General features: G+C 21.9%; 3 protein-coding genes across 5 annotated transcripts; 2 read left to right on the forward strand and 1 right to left on the reverse strand.

The window, feature by feature from the left end:
- On the forward strand, positions 1–7,222 carry LOC122506641 (recQ-mediated genome instability protein 1-like). Of its 2 annotated transcripts, XM_043618947.1 has the most exons (8): positions 2–294; positions 477–620; positions 2,309–2,512; positions 2,662–2,819; positions 3,119–3,875; positions 6,438–6,761; positions 6,892–6,987; positions 7,073–7,222. In XM_043618947.1, exons 1-8 carry the CDS (start codon positions 181–183, stop codon positions 7,220–7,222), a joined length of 1,947 nt encoding a protein of 648 aa, XP_043474882.1. In that variant the 5' UTR covers positions 2–180. The 2 variants fall into 2 exon arrangements, with proteins under 2 accessions (XP_043474883.1, XP_043474882.1); XM_043618948.1 differs by lacking the exon at positions 477–620 and having other exon boundaries at positions 1–294.
- A 44-nt stretch (positions 7,223–7,266) lies between these two features.
- LOC122506680 (proteasome assembly chaperone 4-like) lies at positions 7,267–9,943 on the reverse strand. 2 transcript variants are annotated; one of them, XM_043619000.1, is made up of 2 exons: positions 9,768–9,943; positions 7,267–7,907 (listed from the first exon to the last, which is right to left on the reverse strand). In XM_043619000.1, exon 2 carries the CDS (start codon positions 7,887–7,889, stop codon positions 7,503–7,505), a length of 387 nt encoding a protein of 128 aa, XP_043474935.1. In that variant the 5' UTR covers positions 7,890–7,907; positions 9,768–9,943; the 3' UTR covers positions 7,267–7,502. The 2 variants fall into 2 exon arrangements, with proteins under 2 accessions (XP_043474935.1, XP_043474934.1); XM_043618999.1 differs by having other exon boundaries at positions 9,764–9,943.
- Positions 9,944–10,544: 601 nt separating this feature from the next.
- On the forward strand, positions 10,545–14,483 carry LOC122506645 (coiled-coil domain-containing protein 43). Its single transcript, XM_043618953.1, has 3 exons — positions 10,545–10,825; positions 13,491–13,879; positions 13,962–14,483. The coding sequence occupies exons 1-3, from the start codon at positions 10,661–10,663 to the stop codon at positions 14,032–14,034; spliced, it is 627 nt and encodes a 208-aa protein (XP_043474888.1). The 5' UTR covers positions 10,545–10,660; the 3' UTR covers positions 14,035–14,483.
- Positions 14,484–16,816: the final 2,333 nt, after the last annotated feature.

The raw sequence follows: 16,816 nt of genomic DNA on the forward strand, positions 1-16,816 counted from the left end.
TCGCCCTCAAAGGTAAAGTTAGGATTAAACGTGTTTCTGTGAGTTTCCCGAGTTTCCTATACATTTGTGTATGTTGTGTATCGAGAAAAATGTAAAGTGTAAACAAAAGTTAAAAGTTAACTATATGAAAGTAATAATTATTAAATAGTTATAAATCATTAGAAATTCAATTAGAAAACAATGACAGAACAAATATTTCCCCGTATCAAGGCGTACATGATTTCACAGTCATTTTTAGTCAATGATTCTTGGCTAAGAGAATGCATTGAATATTTTTTCAGTCAAAATCAACAGGTTAGTATTGTTTTTTTCGTAAATAAATTAAATATATCTGTATTTTACAATAAAATGTTTGGAAACTTTTGGCTAATATTTAATTCTTAAAATTAGATTCATAAATTAATCTAAATCAATTTATTTTTAAGTGATAAAATTGCTTATACTGTATTTAAAAAAATTACGTAAAATATTCCCAGGTGAATTATAATGGTGTTCAACAATTTGTGAAAGAACAATTTTTTCTCAACGATTTACGAGAAATTAACAATATTAATGGTTGTTTACCAGCGAATCTGTCTCAAAAACAGAAAATAACTTTAGACAGTAAATATACGCTTCAGGTACTTTAATTACTCTCTGAATTTGAATTAGTAAAAATGTTTACTAATTTGAATGAGTGACTGAATTTTTGCTTCTGAATTAGTAAATTTTACTAATAAAGTAGTGGAAATTACTATTATTTTAGTAAAATTTACTAATGCAAAAGCAAAAAAAGTCAGTCACTAATTCAAATTAGTAAATATTTTTACTAATTCAAATTTAGAGAGTACTTTTTTATTAATAATATAATTAATTTAATGTTTAATTATTAAACAATAATTTTATAATTAAAATATAATTTTACAATAAAGCAAAATTATTCTTCAGACAAAAAATTTCTTTTATATTTTTCTCTAATTATTGCTTTTTTATTATTTATTATTCAAATTATTAATAATTAATAATTAAGAAGTATTTTTTAGTATAAAATGCAACTTATTTCAATGTTGATAGTGTGAAAAATAACTATAAACAAATATTTAAAAAATTATTTTTGAATCATTGTTTAAGATAATAAATACACTTTTAAATATATCTATAATAAAAATCTTTTTGAATAATTGAAATTTTGTAAAATTTAATTAAAAATAATTCATTTTTCCAAGTATTTTGTTACAATTTTTAAAAATCAATTTTTGAAGAATTTTAATTGCAAATTTTGAAAATAATTGAATGATCAAAAATGTTAATGAAAAATCGTTAAACGTAAATTTAAAAATGAAAATTAGCTTCCATTTTTTTAAAATTTAGTATTTTTAATACTTTTAATTATATATATTTCCAAAAATTCAAATACATAGAAAAAATAATATTTTAAAATTATTTTTAACATTTTGGACAAAAAAAAATTATTTTCAAAATTTTTATTTAAAATTCATCAAAAAATTAATTAGTTTTTTTAAATTAAATACAAAAATTCTTTTAAGAAATTCAATTTTCGAAAAATTACATTAAAATATTTTTAAAAACTAATTCTTAGAATTGTTTTATTACAATTTTTTATGATTCAATTATCTTTGAACAATGTGAATAAAAATTTATAAAAATTTACTTTTTTACACTTATTAAAATTTCCGAGAAATCATGGTCTCTTTTTATTAATTAAAATTCTTCAAAAATTTGATTATTTTTATTTATATTTTTCTAAAATTTAATTATTTTTAAAAGATTTTACCAAATTTCAAGTATTTTGAGAATTTCTCAATTGTATATAATTAAAAAACTATTATCTTTCAAAAATTATTTTTAAATATTTAAAAAAAATTAATTGTAAGAATATCTTTATTATAATTTTTTAAAAACATTATATCTTAATAACTTAAGAAAAAAAACATGGAATGTTACAAATTATTATAAAAAATTTAATTTTTGCATTTAAATAATTGAATTTTAGAAGAATTTTCGGAAAATTATTTTAAATAATTGATTTAAAGATGAAGTCTTCATCTTCTTAGTTGAAAATTGTAAAATTAATAATAATTGAATTCATGAAGGTTTGTAATTGTAATTTTTAGAAATTATTCAAATTCAAAAATTTTACTTATTTTCCTTAAACTTTCATATTTTACTTGTGAAAAGAATTTTGTCAGGGAATATAAATGGAAATGTCAGGAAAATTGATAAACTGAAATTTGTAACCACCCTGAATATAATGAAAATTAATAAACTGCTTATTATTATTAATAATAATTTAAAAATAATTTAACAGCTGCTAAAGTTATATGACATATCAGTATCAAAATATAAACAATTGGAGAAACTGAGGAACGTCTCCAATGTTAATATCGAAGCTACAAATGAAAATAATACACAACAATGGGAACCCGTTGGAAAAAGAATGTTGCAATTATTTTTAACTGATGGTATTCAGGAAATACTTGCTATTGAATATAAGCCAATTAGAATTTTAAATGTGAGTATTGTTTTCAAAATTAATTAATTAATTTAAAAAGAAAAAAAATGTAATATGAAAAAGTCAATATTCTTAAAAATACCACCATTTTGATTTTTTAAAATCAGAATATTTTTTGTATCTTTTAAATTAATATTTATTTCTTTCAGGATTCGCTATTGCCAGGTTTGAAGGTAATGATAATGGGTCCCGTAATATGCAGAAAGGGCGTCATTTTATTGGAAGAGACAAATATTGCAATTCGCGAAGGCGAAGTCTCTGATCTTCTTGTTCCAAATGCTTTGGAAAATGTCTTGGCAAATGCATTGTAATTTATTTTCAAATTTGTTCCAATTTTTTTAAAGAATTAGTTTTTACTCGCAGTCGATTTTTCTCTAATTTTGAACGAAATTTGACGAACTATTTTTAAATTACAGAACTATCGACTATAGGAGTAAAGATTAAGTAAATACTGTTGGGTTCTATGTTGTTTTATTTATTTTATATTTTTTTATATATTTTTTTTATATTTTTCTTTATTTTTTTTTTATTTATTTTATTTTTTTTATGTTTGTTTTTTTTTTAATTTCTTTTTCAGTTAATTAACAATAAACATTTAATTTACAGAAATTTACCGTTGAACGATGATCCCTACAATGACAGTAAAAAGAAAGAAGTAGCGACAACAATTCCAATGGATTTTGCCGATGATTTTAATATTGATTTCGATGAAATTGGACGCTCTGTGGAAATGGCGGTGTCAAGAGTTGAAAATAATTCAAATAAAAATTCATCTTCATCGTCGACATTATCGAGAATTGAAAATAATTCCAATAAAAATTCATCATCATCATCATCATCATCGACATTATCGAGAATTGAAAATAATTCCAATAGAAATTCATCATCATCATCATCATCATCGACATTATCAAGAATTGAGAATAATTCAAATAAGCCATCATCACTACCGCCGCCGCCACCAGCAATTAATCAAAATCAAAATATTTGCGAATTTCCCGATGATGATGATTTAATGTTTGAGGACTTTGAAATAGACGAGGGTATTTCGTCCAACAGTGAGGTAAATACAAATAAAACATCAACGGCTCCTTCTACTTCCGAGTTTAAATCTTCGACTTCGAATTCCATAAATTTTCCGGACGATGATTTTGATTTGAATGATGTGGACTTTGATGCAGGTTTCACGTGGACAGAACCAGCACAAGTTGATAAGAAAAAATCTACAAATACGAATACGAATTCGAAAAAAGAGACAGTAAATTTTGAACAAGGCCAAAGATCTGAAGATAATATTTCGAAACAAATTGTTACAAATTGCAGTGAAAAAAAACAAATTGTTACAGGAAGCAAGAGGTCGTCTGTAAGTGTTATTTTTGTTTCTTAACTTTTATCAGGGTTGCCACAGTTCAGGGAAATCAGGTAATTCAGGAAAAGTAGAATTTGTCGGGGAAAAATCGGAGATTTTTCTTAAAAATACTGGAAATAATTAAATGTTTAGAATTTATAAGAAAATTCTGAATTTTTGATTTTTTTTGTTTGCCTCATAAACTATGAAATTTCCACGAATTCTAAAAAAAAAACCTTAAATTTTTTCTATTTCTCACAATAATCTATTTTAAATAACTTAATTTTATTGAAGAACTGCCATAAAGTTATTACTTAAAAATCATTTAATGAAATATTTTTTTGAAAAATTTTAATTTCAATTTTGTTGAAATTATTTTCAATTTTTTAAATTTTTAACGCAATTCTTTGAAAGAATTCTACTATCCTAATAGATATTAAAATTCTTTACAGAAATTCAAATATTTTCAAAATTTTTTTAAAAAATTCTCGTCAACTTTTCAATTATTTTTATAAATAGCAAAATTCTTCGCCGAAACTCAATTATATTCAGGAATTTTTATAAAATCGACGGTTTAGAGTGCAAACCTGCTAACTCCACTTTTTATCAAATTTGAGATAATTTTTGTATTTGATAGATAAAGAGGTGATACATCAGCCAAGTAAAACAGTTTGACGAAATTATGTCTCTAAATTGCTAAAAAAGTGTTTTTTGAGAGTAAAAGATATCAATTAAAATATATTTCAAAAAATTATATTAAAATCATATTATTTTCAAAAATATTTTCAAAAAATTATATTATTTTCAAAAAAATCTAAAAAAAATTGTCGTCAACATTTCAATTATCTTTATAAATGAATAGCAAAAATTCTCCGACAAAATTCAATTATTTTCAATTATTTTCAATAATTTTAATAAAATTCATTGCAAAATTCAATTATTTTCATAAATAATAGTATTCATCACAAGAATTCAATTATTAAACAAAAATATTTTTAAAGTATTCTACACGAACATTCAATAATTTACCAAAACAATAAAAATTTCACAAGAATTCAATTATTTAAAATAGAATTTAAATAAATTTTTACAAAAAAATCAAATGTTTTTATATTTGTCATTAAATTTTTCGCAGTAATTCAATTATTTTCATTTTTCAAATTGTTTTTAGGGATTTAATTATTTTCATAAATAATAAAATCATTCGGAGGAAGTCAATTATTTTCGTAAATAACAATATTCATCACAAGAATTCAATTATTTTCAAAAGTAATAAATTTCTTCTTGGAAATTCAATTTTTTTAAAAAAATTTTAATAAAATCGTTGGCAAGAATTCAATTATTTTCATAAATAATAAAATGCTTTTTAGGAATTTAATTATTTTCAAAAAAAAAAAAAAATATCAAAATACCACACATACATTGAATTATTGTCAAAAAATTTAATATAATTCTTTGTAAAGTTGAATTATTTATAAAAACTTTTCCAAATTCAATGATTTTCAATATCTACTATTTTCATAAAATTTCCAAACAGAATTCAATTATTTAAACTAGAAGTTACATAAAATTAGTCGAAAGAAATCAAATATTTTAAAATTTTTATAAAATTCTTCGCTAGAATTAAATTATTTTTATAAATATTTAAATTTTGTCACATGAATAATAAAATTCATTGCAAGAATTCAATTTATTAGCAGGATAAGAAAGAACACGAATATGCAATTATTTTCCAAAATAGTGAAAATTTTACAGGAATTCAATTATTAAAAATAGAATTTGCAAAAAATTTTGTTGAAAAATATTTATTGCAGAATTTCAATTATTTTTAATACAATTTTAATCAAACTCTTCGAAAAATGTAATTATTCTTAAAAATTTGATTAAAATTCGTCGAAAGAATTCAATTTATTTAAAAATTTGTTGTCAAAATTCTTTATATGAGAATTCAATTTTAAGAAAAATTCAATTATTCAATAAATTATTCATTTTTGCATTTAAATATTTGAATTCTCGTAGAACTTTCTAATAAAAATTGATTTAAAAATTAATTTCAATTAAAGTTTTGGATAGTAATTGAATTTTTGAGAAATTACTAATAATTTCAATTTTTAGAAATAATTGAATTTTGTAAAGATTTCAAATTAAAATCTTTGAAAATCTGAATTTTTCACACTTTTAATTAAAAATTCTATGGAACTAATTTTGTTCAAAAAATTAGTTCCATAGAATTTTTTTTAGAATTATTTCAAGTTTTTATTTTCTAATATATGTTTAATTTAAGAATATTTCCGAATAATTGAAATTTCGTGAAAAATTGAATTGTAAACAAATGGATTTAAAAATTCTCAAAGAACAACTTTTTCAAAAAATAGTAAAAATAATTAAAAAGAAGAATTTTATTTTAAAATATTATATTATTATTAATATTATTAATTATTAAAAATACCTCACAATGACGTGACATTAATTTAAAAAACAGTAAATTAGGATTAATTTAAAAAAAAATATTTTTAATGTTAGTATTTCTTCTCGTTTTTTACAATATTCAATAATTTAAAAAAAATTTTGTTTCAGGCTGAATTATCGCCTGTGAATACAGCGGCAAAAATACATTGTTTACAAAGTGTTACTCCAATGCAAAAACCAACGTCCAATCGAAAAATCACCGATTTCATAGGCGGCAATAATAATAAAAAAAAACATGACGAATGTCCGTCAAAAGTTTGTGATTTTATCAGCGAAATATTGTCAGTGAATTTAACGAATAATCCAATTCGAAAATCAGTAAAGGCCAAAGTCACTGCAATTGGAAAAATCACTAAAAAAGATGAGATGTGGATTTTAAATGGAACTATACTTGATCAAACGGGAAAATTGAATGTCGATTTTTCATCGCAGGTTTCTATTGTTTTTTTACCCCTTTTTTTGATATTTTAAAAATCTATTAAAAAAAAATTTTTTAATTAATTAATTTAATTAATTAATTAAATTTTTAACTGAAAATTGTTATTTTTCTTTTTATTCGCAGTTCATGGAAAATCTCTTGGGACTGAGTGTCAGTGAATTTAATCAAATGAAAAAGAAGAGCAAAACGGATCCTAAATTACTTGAATCAATGAAAACGGTAAATTAATTTTTCGGCATTTTTAAAAATTTTAATTCTAAATAAGAAAAAAATTTACTAAAATGAAAAAATATTTTTTTCGCAGCTTTTACTCGAAGGTCAGAAGAAATTGGGAGAATTAAATAGTCTAATCGAATTGGAATTGAAGAAAGACGCTAAACCAATAGTTTTAAGTTCCAAAGAATTAAGCGAGAATCAAATAATTGCCCACAATAAGCGATTTAAATTTCTATAAAATCAACACTGAAGGTTTATTTTTAAATCTAAAAAAAAGAATGTTTATCGAAAAAAAAACGATTCTTATATTTTTATTTATACATCATAATGTCAACTCTTCTATAATTAAGTGTTAATTATTTTATAATTTTCGAAAAATTAAAAATTTATTTTCTTTATTCATAAAAAATTAGGTAAAACATGTTTTTTTAAATGTGTAAAAAGTACGAAATAAAGTTTTTTTTTATTTTTTTGTACTCCATCGATTATTTATTGCTGTTCCTGCTTCTGTTGTTTTTTCAATTTATTAGATCGGGAATATTTCCAAGCTCCGTTTGTAGACATTTCTCAATTCCCGGCAGTGATAAGTTGTCGACATTTAAATTAAAACTAACATAAATAGGTATGGAGAATTTTTTCGCCAATCTTTTTGCAATGCTCATTGATGTTGTGTCGGCAATTGGACCAAATAATTTCGTTGCAATTGGTTGCGTTTCATAATTCGTGGGCATTGCAAGGCAAAAGTCATTCATTGTATTTTCATTTTTATCGCCGACCCATAAGTAAATGCTCTTCTCCATTTTTATCACGTGGCCCGAAATTTTTATTTCTCCAAATCCTGTGTCAAATTTGTGACATTTAAAATTGCTTGGCTCAATTTCTAATTCATCCTCGATTTTTGACATTTTTATTGTCCTATTTATCTGTTTTGAAAAAAAATTATGTTTTATTAAAAAATGTATATTTATAAATTTAAAAAAAAATTATCGAATTAATAGAAGTTTTGTGAAATTCAATTGAAAGTAATTAAATTTTCTAAAGAATTTCATTAAAAACTTTTTAACAAATCGAATTTTCAAAGTATTTTAATTTAATAATTGAATTTTATAAAGTGTCACATTTTAATCTATTCATGTTTCTTAGTGCGAAGATTAATAATTAAAATTTTTATTAGTTAATTTAAAAAAAGATACACACTTAAATTTTTTTTTAAAAATACAATTTTCGCAAAGCTTTTTTTGAAAATTCTGGGAAAATAAGATTTTTGAAATTTTTCAATTCTATTGTTTCAAGATAATTTCAATTATTTGTTTTAAAAATAAACAAATAATTGAAAATTTTTGAAATAATTGAAATTTCTTTACATTCTATTAAAAATAATTAAATTCTTTTAAAAAACTTTATTTAAATTTTTCGAAAATAATTAAGGGAAGTTAGTCAACGTAATTATAATTTTATTTTTAAAAATTACTTTGCAATATATTCAATTATTTTCATTCCAGAATTTCAATTATTTTTAATACAATTTCAATCGAATTCCTCGAAAAATGTAAATATTCTTAAATTTTTTTAAACATTCGTCGAAAGAATTTAATTATTTCCATAAATAGCAAAATTCTTTATATTTACTAAATTGTTTTGAATATTATTTTTAAAAAAATCCTTCACAAGAATTCAATTATTTTCAGAAATTTTCATAAAATTCTAAAAAACAATTCAATTATTTTTAAAAGTAATAAAATTCTTCGCAAAAATTCAATTATGTTCAAATTTTTTTTTAAATTCTCTTCAAAATTTCAATTATTTTTATAAATAATTAAATTGTTCTCCACAGTTCAATTATTTTCAAAAATTCTACGCAAACATTTAATTATTTTTATAAATATAATAACATTCTTTTGAAGGATTCAATTACTTTTATAAATAGTAAAATTCTTTTGCAGAAATTCAATTAGTAACAATATATTTTAATAAAATTGAAATTAATCAAATTTTCAATTATAATTATGAACAGACAAGATTATTTTAAAAAATTGAAAAAATTCTTGGTTTAATTCAATTATTTTCCAAATTTTTAATTAAAATTATTTTAAAAAAACATTATTTTAAAAAAAATTTAAAGAAACTCGTAAAAAAATAATTTAATTATTTATAAAAAATTTTAAAAAAAGTTTGAAAGCCATTTGTAGATTTATTTATGTTCGAAATCAAATAAATTTAAATTTTATGAGAAAAAAACCGGAAAAAATTAAGACTTATTACAATTTTACAACCAAAAAAATAACCCAAAATATGAATTTTTCAATTTGAAAAAATTAATAATTCTTTTATTAGCAAAAATTAGAAAAAATTCAAATATTCAAATATTCAATTCTAATCCTAATTCTATTTTTTAGCATTTACAGCCCAAAAAATAAACTTTTTTTTAAATGTTTCAAAATATTTAAAAATAATTTTTTTTGTGATTAAAAAAATATATTTTCTACAAAATTACGCATGGATTTCAAAATCTACCAATTTTTTTTCGAAAAAAATAAAAATTCAAAAAGATCCAAATATTTTCTGACCGATTTTATTTTATAACCATTATATGAATTCCTCTCAAAAAATTTACTGTAAAAATAAAATTTTATAGAATATTTAAATTATTTTCTTGATAATATAATTAAGAATGTCCATGTAACCACCCCCCTTAAAATTATAAAAAAATAAAAATTTTCATTATATCTATAGGTACTTGAAAATTAAAAATATCAAACTTTATAGAATAAATATTTACTTGCACTTTTTTTCTTTTGTATTTTGAGGTTATATTCGGAAATTTGGAGTACTCTTCTATATTTTCTTCTTTTTCTTTTGTTTCTTATTACTATTATATTGTTTATATATCAATATTATTGGTACTATTATTACTATTATTTCTATTATGTTTAATTGATTGATTTATTTCATTTATTTAAAATTGTTTACAATGATTCAAGTCAAGTACATTTTAAAACATAAACGAAAACATTAAGATTTATCCACAATTTTCGACTATAACGTCATGTATTCAATTTAGTGCAAAGTGCAATTCAAATTTAATTCAATTTAATTAAAATGCAATCTAAATATATACCTAGTTTGCTTCTCAAAAAAAAGGAAAAGAAAAAAATGCTAAAAATATTGTCGATTTATTTAAAAATAACAAAATATTCAAACGGTTTTGTTAAAAAAAAATATAAGTTAGTATAGAAGAATAAACGACAACCTAACCTAATTAACTTCTAAGAACTTATAATTTTTAAGATTTTTAACAAGTTTGAAAATTTTGTTATTCATAATAAATAATAAAAATTATAAATCCAAGAGCTTTAGTAAACAGTCTGAACCTTGTCAATGGTATGGTAAAAAGAAATAAAGTAAAATGATATTCGGGCGATTTGATAGACTATGGCTTACATTTGTACAATTATATGGAAATGGAAAATGGAAATGTCAAAATCGTGTCGTCCCGCGCTTTTGTTTCGCAGAACTGGGATAGGAGCGGCGGGGTGGGGGTTTAAAGGCTGATCTCCACTAAAAAGTAAAACGAACTGAAATCTGCCGAAAGTAATAATTTTTCTCGAGTTTTTTTATATGTATTGCGTCGTCGCCGTGTCTTCTCCTTGTTAGGAGGAGGAAGAAAATTAGAACCATGGCAGTTGCAGTGAATTCATTTGATTCTTGGCTAAGTGAAAAACTGCAGGCATTGAATACTGACGAGGGTGTATTTGGTTCGTACATCAAGGGGATTTTGGAGGGCGATGAAACGGAGGACGAGAAAACGGAGGCCCTCGAAGGCATTCTTGCCGGCATAACGGTGAGGACCTTTGGAATGTGAGGTTAGAAATACCTATTAAAATTCAGATCGTATATTTCGATCATTTAATTGACATTTTTAACAAATATTCATGGTCTTTTATACGAAAACCCCAAAATTGATGTCACTTTTATTAATCGTTTATTGCGTTTAGAAAAAAAACACGTCTTTTTTTCAAAAATTTCTCTACATATTGATTTTTTCCCCTTTTTGTACAAAGTATGTTTAATTTTATAGATTTATTATTGAAAATGGAAATAAAATATCAACTCTTTAATTTAGAAACTTTATACTTTAGAAACATACAAAAAAAAGTAAGTCGAAAACATTTTTCTTTGCTGAAATCAACATAACCTATAAATGGCGGGAAATTTAAACGGAAAAAGCTCTTTGAAAAAGTGGAAAAAGTGAAGTAACATTGCGGTCTAAAAAACACGAATTCAATTATTTCCATAAATAGTAAAACTCATCGAAGAATTTCAATTATTTTTAATACTATTGTAAATTAATTAGTCGAAAAATTCAATTATTTTCACAAATAAAGTTTTCCACAAGAATTCAATTATTTAAAGTAAAATTTTCATAATATTTATTATATTTCAATAAAGGATTAATTATTTAAAACAATGTTTATAAAATTTTTATGAAGAATTCAATTATTTTCAAAAATAAAATTTTTCACAAAATTTCAATTCTTTTTAAACATTTGAATAAAATTTTCTTAGGAATTCAATTATTTTTGAAAATTTTAATAAAATTTTCCGCATGAAAATAATTCAGCTATTTTCATAAATAATAAAATTCATCGCAGGATTTCAATTATTTTTAATACAATTTTACAGGAATTGCTCAAAAAAATGTAATTATTCTTAAAAATTTAATTTCAATTCCTCGAAAAAATCAATTATTTAAAAAATTGTTTTTTTTAAATTGTTTAAAAGAATTCAATTATTTACAAAAATTTTAGAATTTTTCACAAAATTTAATTATTTTAAAATATTTTAATAAAATTGTTCGAAAGAATTCAATTATTTTCAATACACTTTTAATTGCATTTTTTTGAAATAATTATTATTATAATTATTCTTTTAGATTTAAATAAAATTTCTCATAAGAATTCAATTATTTTCATAAATAATAAAACTCATCGAAGAATTTCAATTATTTTTAATACTTAAATTAATTAATCGAAAAATTCAATTATTTTCACAAATAAAATTTTCTACAAGAATTCAATTATTTAAAATAACATTTTCATAATATTTATTATATTTCGATAAAAAATTAATTATTTAAAACAATGTATATAAAATTCTTATAAAGAATTCAATTATTTTCAAAAATAACCAAATTTTTCATAGAAATTCAATTCTTTTTAACCGCAGTTTGATAAAAGTTTTCGAAATAATTCAGTTATTTTCATAAGTAATAAAATTTTCCCAGAAATTCAATTATTTTTGAAAATTTTTAATAAAATTCTTAGCAACTATTCAATTATTTTCATAAATAATACAATTTTTTTGCAGGATTTCAATTATTTTCAAATATTTTAATAAAATTGTTCGAAAGAAATCAATTATTTAAAATACAATTTTAATTCAATTTTTTGGAAATAATTCAATTATTTATTTAGCATATAATAAAATTTTTTCCAAGAATTCAAATATTTTCATAAATAACAATATTCATCACAAGAATTCAATTATTTTTAAAAGTAATAAATTTCTTCTTATGGAAATTCAATTATCTTAAAAAATTCTAATAAAATTGTTGGCAAGAATTCAATTGAGCGGATGGGAAGAAGAACTCGACGAGCGCGAGACCGTAAGGGATAATATCAGTCAGGTAGCAGTGAGCGCCACTGGGCCACACACTGCTACCTGACTGGAACTATCCTTTACGGTCTCGCGCTCGTCGAGTTCTTCTTCCCATCCGCTCAATTATTTTCATAAAATATAAAATGCTTTCTAGGAATTCAATTATTTTCTAAAAAATTTAATAAAAACACAGACATTTAATTATTCTTAAAAATTTTAATAGAATTCTTTGTAAAATTTAATTATTTTTAAAAATTTTTTGCAATTCAATGATTTTTAATATCTACTATTTTCATAAAATTTCCGAACAGAATTCAATTATTTAAAAAATTGTTTGTTAAAATCTTCGTAAGAATTCAATTCTTTTCATGAATAATAAAAATTTCTCAAGAATTCAATTATTTAAAAATTTTTATAAAATTCTTGGCAAGAATTAAATTATTTTTATAGATATTAAAATTCTTTTATAAATAATAAAATACAATTTATTAGCAGGATAAGAAAGAAATAAATATTTTTGATGAAAATTAGAAAAAAGTCAGGAAAATAAAAAATATGTAATGGAATTTTTGTCAGTTTTGTGAAGTATTTAAAACGAGTTTTTTTGGTCGTCAAGTTTAATTTTTCGGTAGCTACTTTTTTTACTACTTTTTTTAGTTTGAAAGCTACTTTTTTAAAATTAATTATCGAGTGCGAAGTGTGAGATAATATAATACTAAATAGAAGGAAATTTTAAAAGAAAACCAATAATTAATATTTTTCATTTAATAAATTCTGTATACCAATAAGCAACATAATTTTATTTTAAAAATTCTTCTTTTGATAAATGAAAAATTATTTATTCAAAGGAGGAGAACATTGGCAATCATGTGGCTGAAATTTTGAAAGCTTGGTCCCAATGGCTACCAACTGAGGATGTGAACAGTGCGAGTGGACCAAGCGAAGATGTAGACGTTCGATTGGCGCGACTCCTTGAATCACAAAGTCTTCCCACCACGACACAAAGAAGTTACACCGATGAGGAGAGGCGAATTCGCGAAGCAATTCTCGCACAATACAGTGAGATGCCCGATCAGGAAGAAAGTGATTGCGAAGACGTCGAGGAGGCAGCCGCCTGTACCGAGAGTAAAATCGAAAAGAACACAAACGCCGCCAGTATCGTTCAACTTGAGCGTGAAAAACGCGAGAGAGCAAAACTGGAGAGTCAAAAAAAGAAGGAGAAAGATAAAGAGGATCGGTAAGTATTTTTTTTTTTAATAAATTAGTTTTTAAAAAATTGAAATTAATAATTCACTTTCTTTTTTTTTTTTTTTTTGCAGAGAAAAACAAAAACAGATGAAGGAGGAAAAAAAGGAGAAGCGCAAGACACAGAAGGGCGAACGAAGGAGGTAGCATTGAAAATTTTGACGTGAAATTCATCGATTAATTACCAAAATAGAACAATATTTGTTCTTATTGTGATTACAAAATGCATTTCGATATCTTTTTTTTTTTTCAAATTTTTACAACATTTATATTTAAGTTTTGCAAGATAATTGAATGATTGTTTGCAAAAACTTTGTTTACTCTGTTTACAAATCTTATAGATATATATATTTAAAGAAAAATAGTTAAAGAATTGCAAGTGTTGTCCCTTTTAAGAAACAAAGTTTTTAAGGTGCCATAAAATTTTAAAAAACACTTTTTTAAATCTAATTTTTTCATTTTTAATAGTCATCTCTGTGAATTTTATTTAAAAAAAGAATGTGTTGTTTTTTTTAATTGTGAGCGAAATTAACATATTTTTGTGATTACCATATTTTTGCCATCTCTAAATTTAAATAAAGATTATTATTACAGAATTAAAAGGAAAAAAACAATATTGTTTAATGAAAAATCAATTATTGAAGATTTTTTTCAGGTTTTCAAACTATGGAGTTGTGGAAATATTTTTCAATGAAAATGTTTATAGATTTTCATTTTTTCTTTTAAACTGAAGTGAACTGAAGGATCAAACAGCAAAGTCGCTATGAATTTTTTTTACCAAATTTTCACTGAAAAATGAAAGAAGAAAATAGTACTGCTTACGCAGTCTCTATGCATACTGAACACGATATCTCATTTTTTTTATTTATTACAATGAAGGATCAAACAGCAAAGTCGCTATGAATTTTTTTGACCAAATCTTCGCTGAAAAGTGAAAGAAGAAAACAATGCTGCTTACGCAGTCTCTGTGCATACTGAACAAAATATCTCAATTTTTTTATCTATTACAAGCAAAATCGCTATGAATTTATTAACCAAATTTTTACTGAAAAGTAATAATAAATTATGAGAAGTGACATTTCAGTAAAGTTATAGTTAGAAGAAATACAAGTTAGAAAATATAGAAATTATAAAGAAGAATGATTAGGAGTAAAGAAAATTATAAGGAATGTTAACTTGAAAACGTTAAAATTAGTTTGAAAAACATTTCTAAGAAAAAAGTTTTATAACAAATGATATTTCGATAAAATAAATGTTACAAATCTTAGAATTTAGAAAATTTACACATTATAAGAAAATATGATTCGGAACAATAAATTTTATAAAAATGGGTAATTCGGTAATATTAAAATTATATTGAATAATAATTCGGAAACATAATTATTATAACTATTAACAAATCTATAAAATATTGTTTATCAAAATTGACAATTCGAAAATGAAAATATTAATGTAAATAATAAATAGAAAAAAATAATAATTTTTAGAAATGATAATTCGGTGATTTCAAGATTATAAAAAATATTCTTTCGCAGTAATAAACAATCTGTCTATCGGTCATTCAAAATCAAAATGTTTCTGACAATTATTTTTTCGATTAAAAGAAATTATAATTGATTCTTATTAGTTAAAAAGAATTTCGATAAAATAAAGATTCGGAAAATAAAAATTGGAGACTTTTCATGCGCCTCTGAAGATTATAAAAAATACACTTTCGCAGTAATAAACATTCTGTCAATCGGTTATTTGAAAACATAATGTTTCTTTAAATTATTATTTTGATTAAAAGAAATTATAATCAATAAATTCTTATTAGATCAAAAGAATTTAGGTAAAATAAAGATTCGTAAAATTATAGATAAAATTAAATCTAAATATTTGAAAAATTTTATATAAAAATTATATTTTCTTTTTGTTTTTATTTTTGGGATACATGAATGTTTTTTTAAATTTCTATTTTGTTAGGGTTGCCACAAATCAGGAAAGTCAGGAAAAAGTCAGGAATTTTTATTAAAGTACTGGAAAAAATTGAATTTTCGAGAAGATACAAATGATTACAGAAATTCAATTTTTTAATCAAAAGTAATAAAATTCTTCGCAAAAATTCAATTATGTTCAAAAATTAAAAAAATTCTCGTCAAAATTCAATTACCTTTAAAAATAATAAAATTCTTCACCGAATTTCAATTATTTTCAAAAATTTTATTAAAATTTTTTGCACAATTTTAATTATTTGAAACAAATTTTCCTCAATTCAATGATTTTCAATATCTAATATTTTAATAAAAATTTTCAAAAGAATTCTATTATTTAAAAAAAAATTTTTGTTAAAATTCTAAGCAAACATTAAATTATTTTCATAAATAATAAAAATTTTACAGGATTTCAACTATTTACAAATTAATTTTTTTATAAATTTCTTCGCAATAATTCAATTATTTTCATGAATAATAACATTTTTTTACAAAAATTCAATTATTTCCATGAATAATAATACTCATCATAGAATTTTAATTATTTTTAATACAATTTTAATAAAATCGAATTCCTTGAAAAATTTAATCATTCTTGAAAATTTGATTAAAATTCCTCGAAAAATTTCAATTATGTTGATAAAATTCTTTATGATAATTCAATTTAGAGAAACATTGATTTATTCAGTAAATTATTTATTTTTGTATTTAAATAATTGAATTATCGTAGAATTTAGCAATAAAAATTGATTTAAAAACGAATATTAATAAATGTATTAAAAGCATTATAGCATGAATTTTCAAAAATAATTGAATTCCTGCAATAAATTTAATTACATTTTAATTAAATATTTGAATTCTTTTGAGAACTTAATTATTAAAATAGTAGCTTTTCAAAATATTTGAATTTCAACGAAGAATTTCATTATATTCAAATTTAAGAAAATAATTCCACT

This window comes from Leptopilina heterotoma, unplaced genomic scaffold (assembly GCF_015476425.1).
Source record: "Leptopilina heterotoma isolate Lh14 unplaced genomic scaffold, ASM1547642v1 Lhet_43, whole genome shotgun sequence".
Classification (NCBI taxonomy): Eukaryota; Metazoa; Arthropoda; class Insecta; order Hymenoptera; family Figitidae; genus Leptopilina; species Leptopilina heterotoma.

Bases quoted from the DNA above. Each gene is read 5' to 3' on its own strand.
- LOC122506645 (XM_043618953.1), top strand. From the start codon at position 10,661: ATGGCAGTTGCAGTGAATTCATTTGATTCTTGGCTAAGTGAAAAACTG. The intron at 10,826-13,490 runs GTGAGGACCTTT...ATTTATTCAAAG, and splicing joins GCATTCTTGCCGGCATAACG to GAGGAGAACATTGGCAATCA. The intron at 13,880-13,961 runs GTAAGTATTTTT...TTTTTTTTGCAG, and splicing joins GAGAAAGATAAAGAGGATCG to AGAAAAACAAAAACAGATGA.
- LOC122506680 (XM_043619000.1), bottom strand. From the start codon at position 7,889: ATGTCAAAAATCGAGGATGAATTAGAAATTGAGCCAAGCAATTTTAAA.
- LOC122506641 (XM_043618947.1), top strand. From the start codon at position 181: ATGACAGAACAAATATTTCCCCGTATCAAGGCGTACATGATTTCACAG. The intron at 6,762-6,891 runs GTTTCTATTGTT...TTTTATTCGCAG, and splicing joins ATGTCGATTTTTCATCGCAG to TTCATGGAAAATCTCTTGGG. The intron at 6,988-7,072 runs GTAAATTAATTT...TTTTTTTCGCAG, and splicing joins TACTTGAATCAATGAAAACG to CTTTTACTCGAAGGTCAGAA.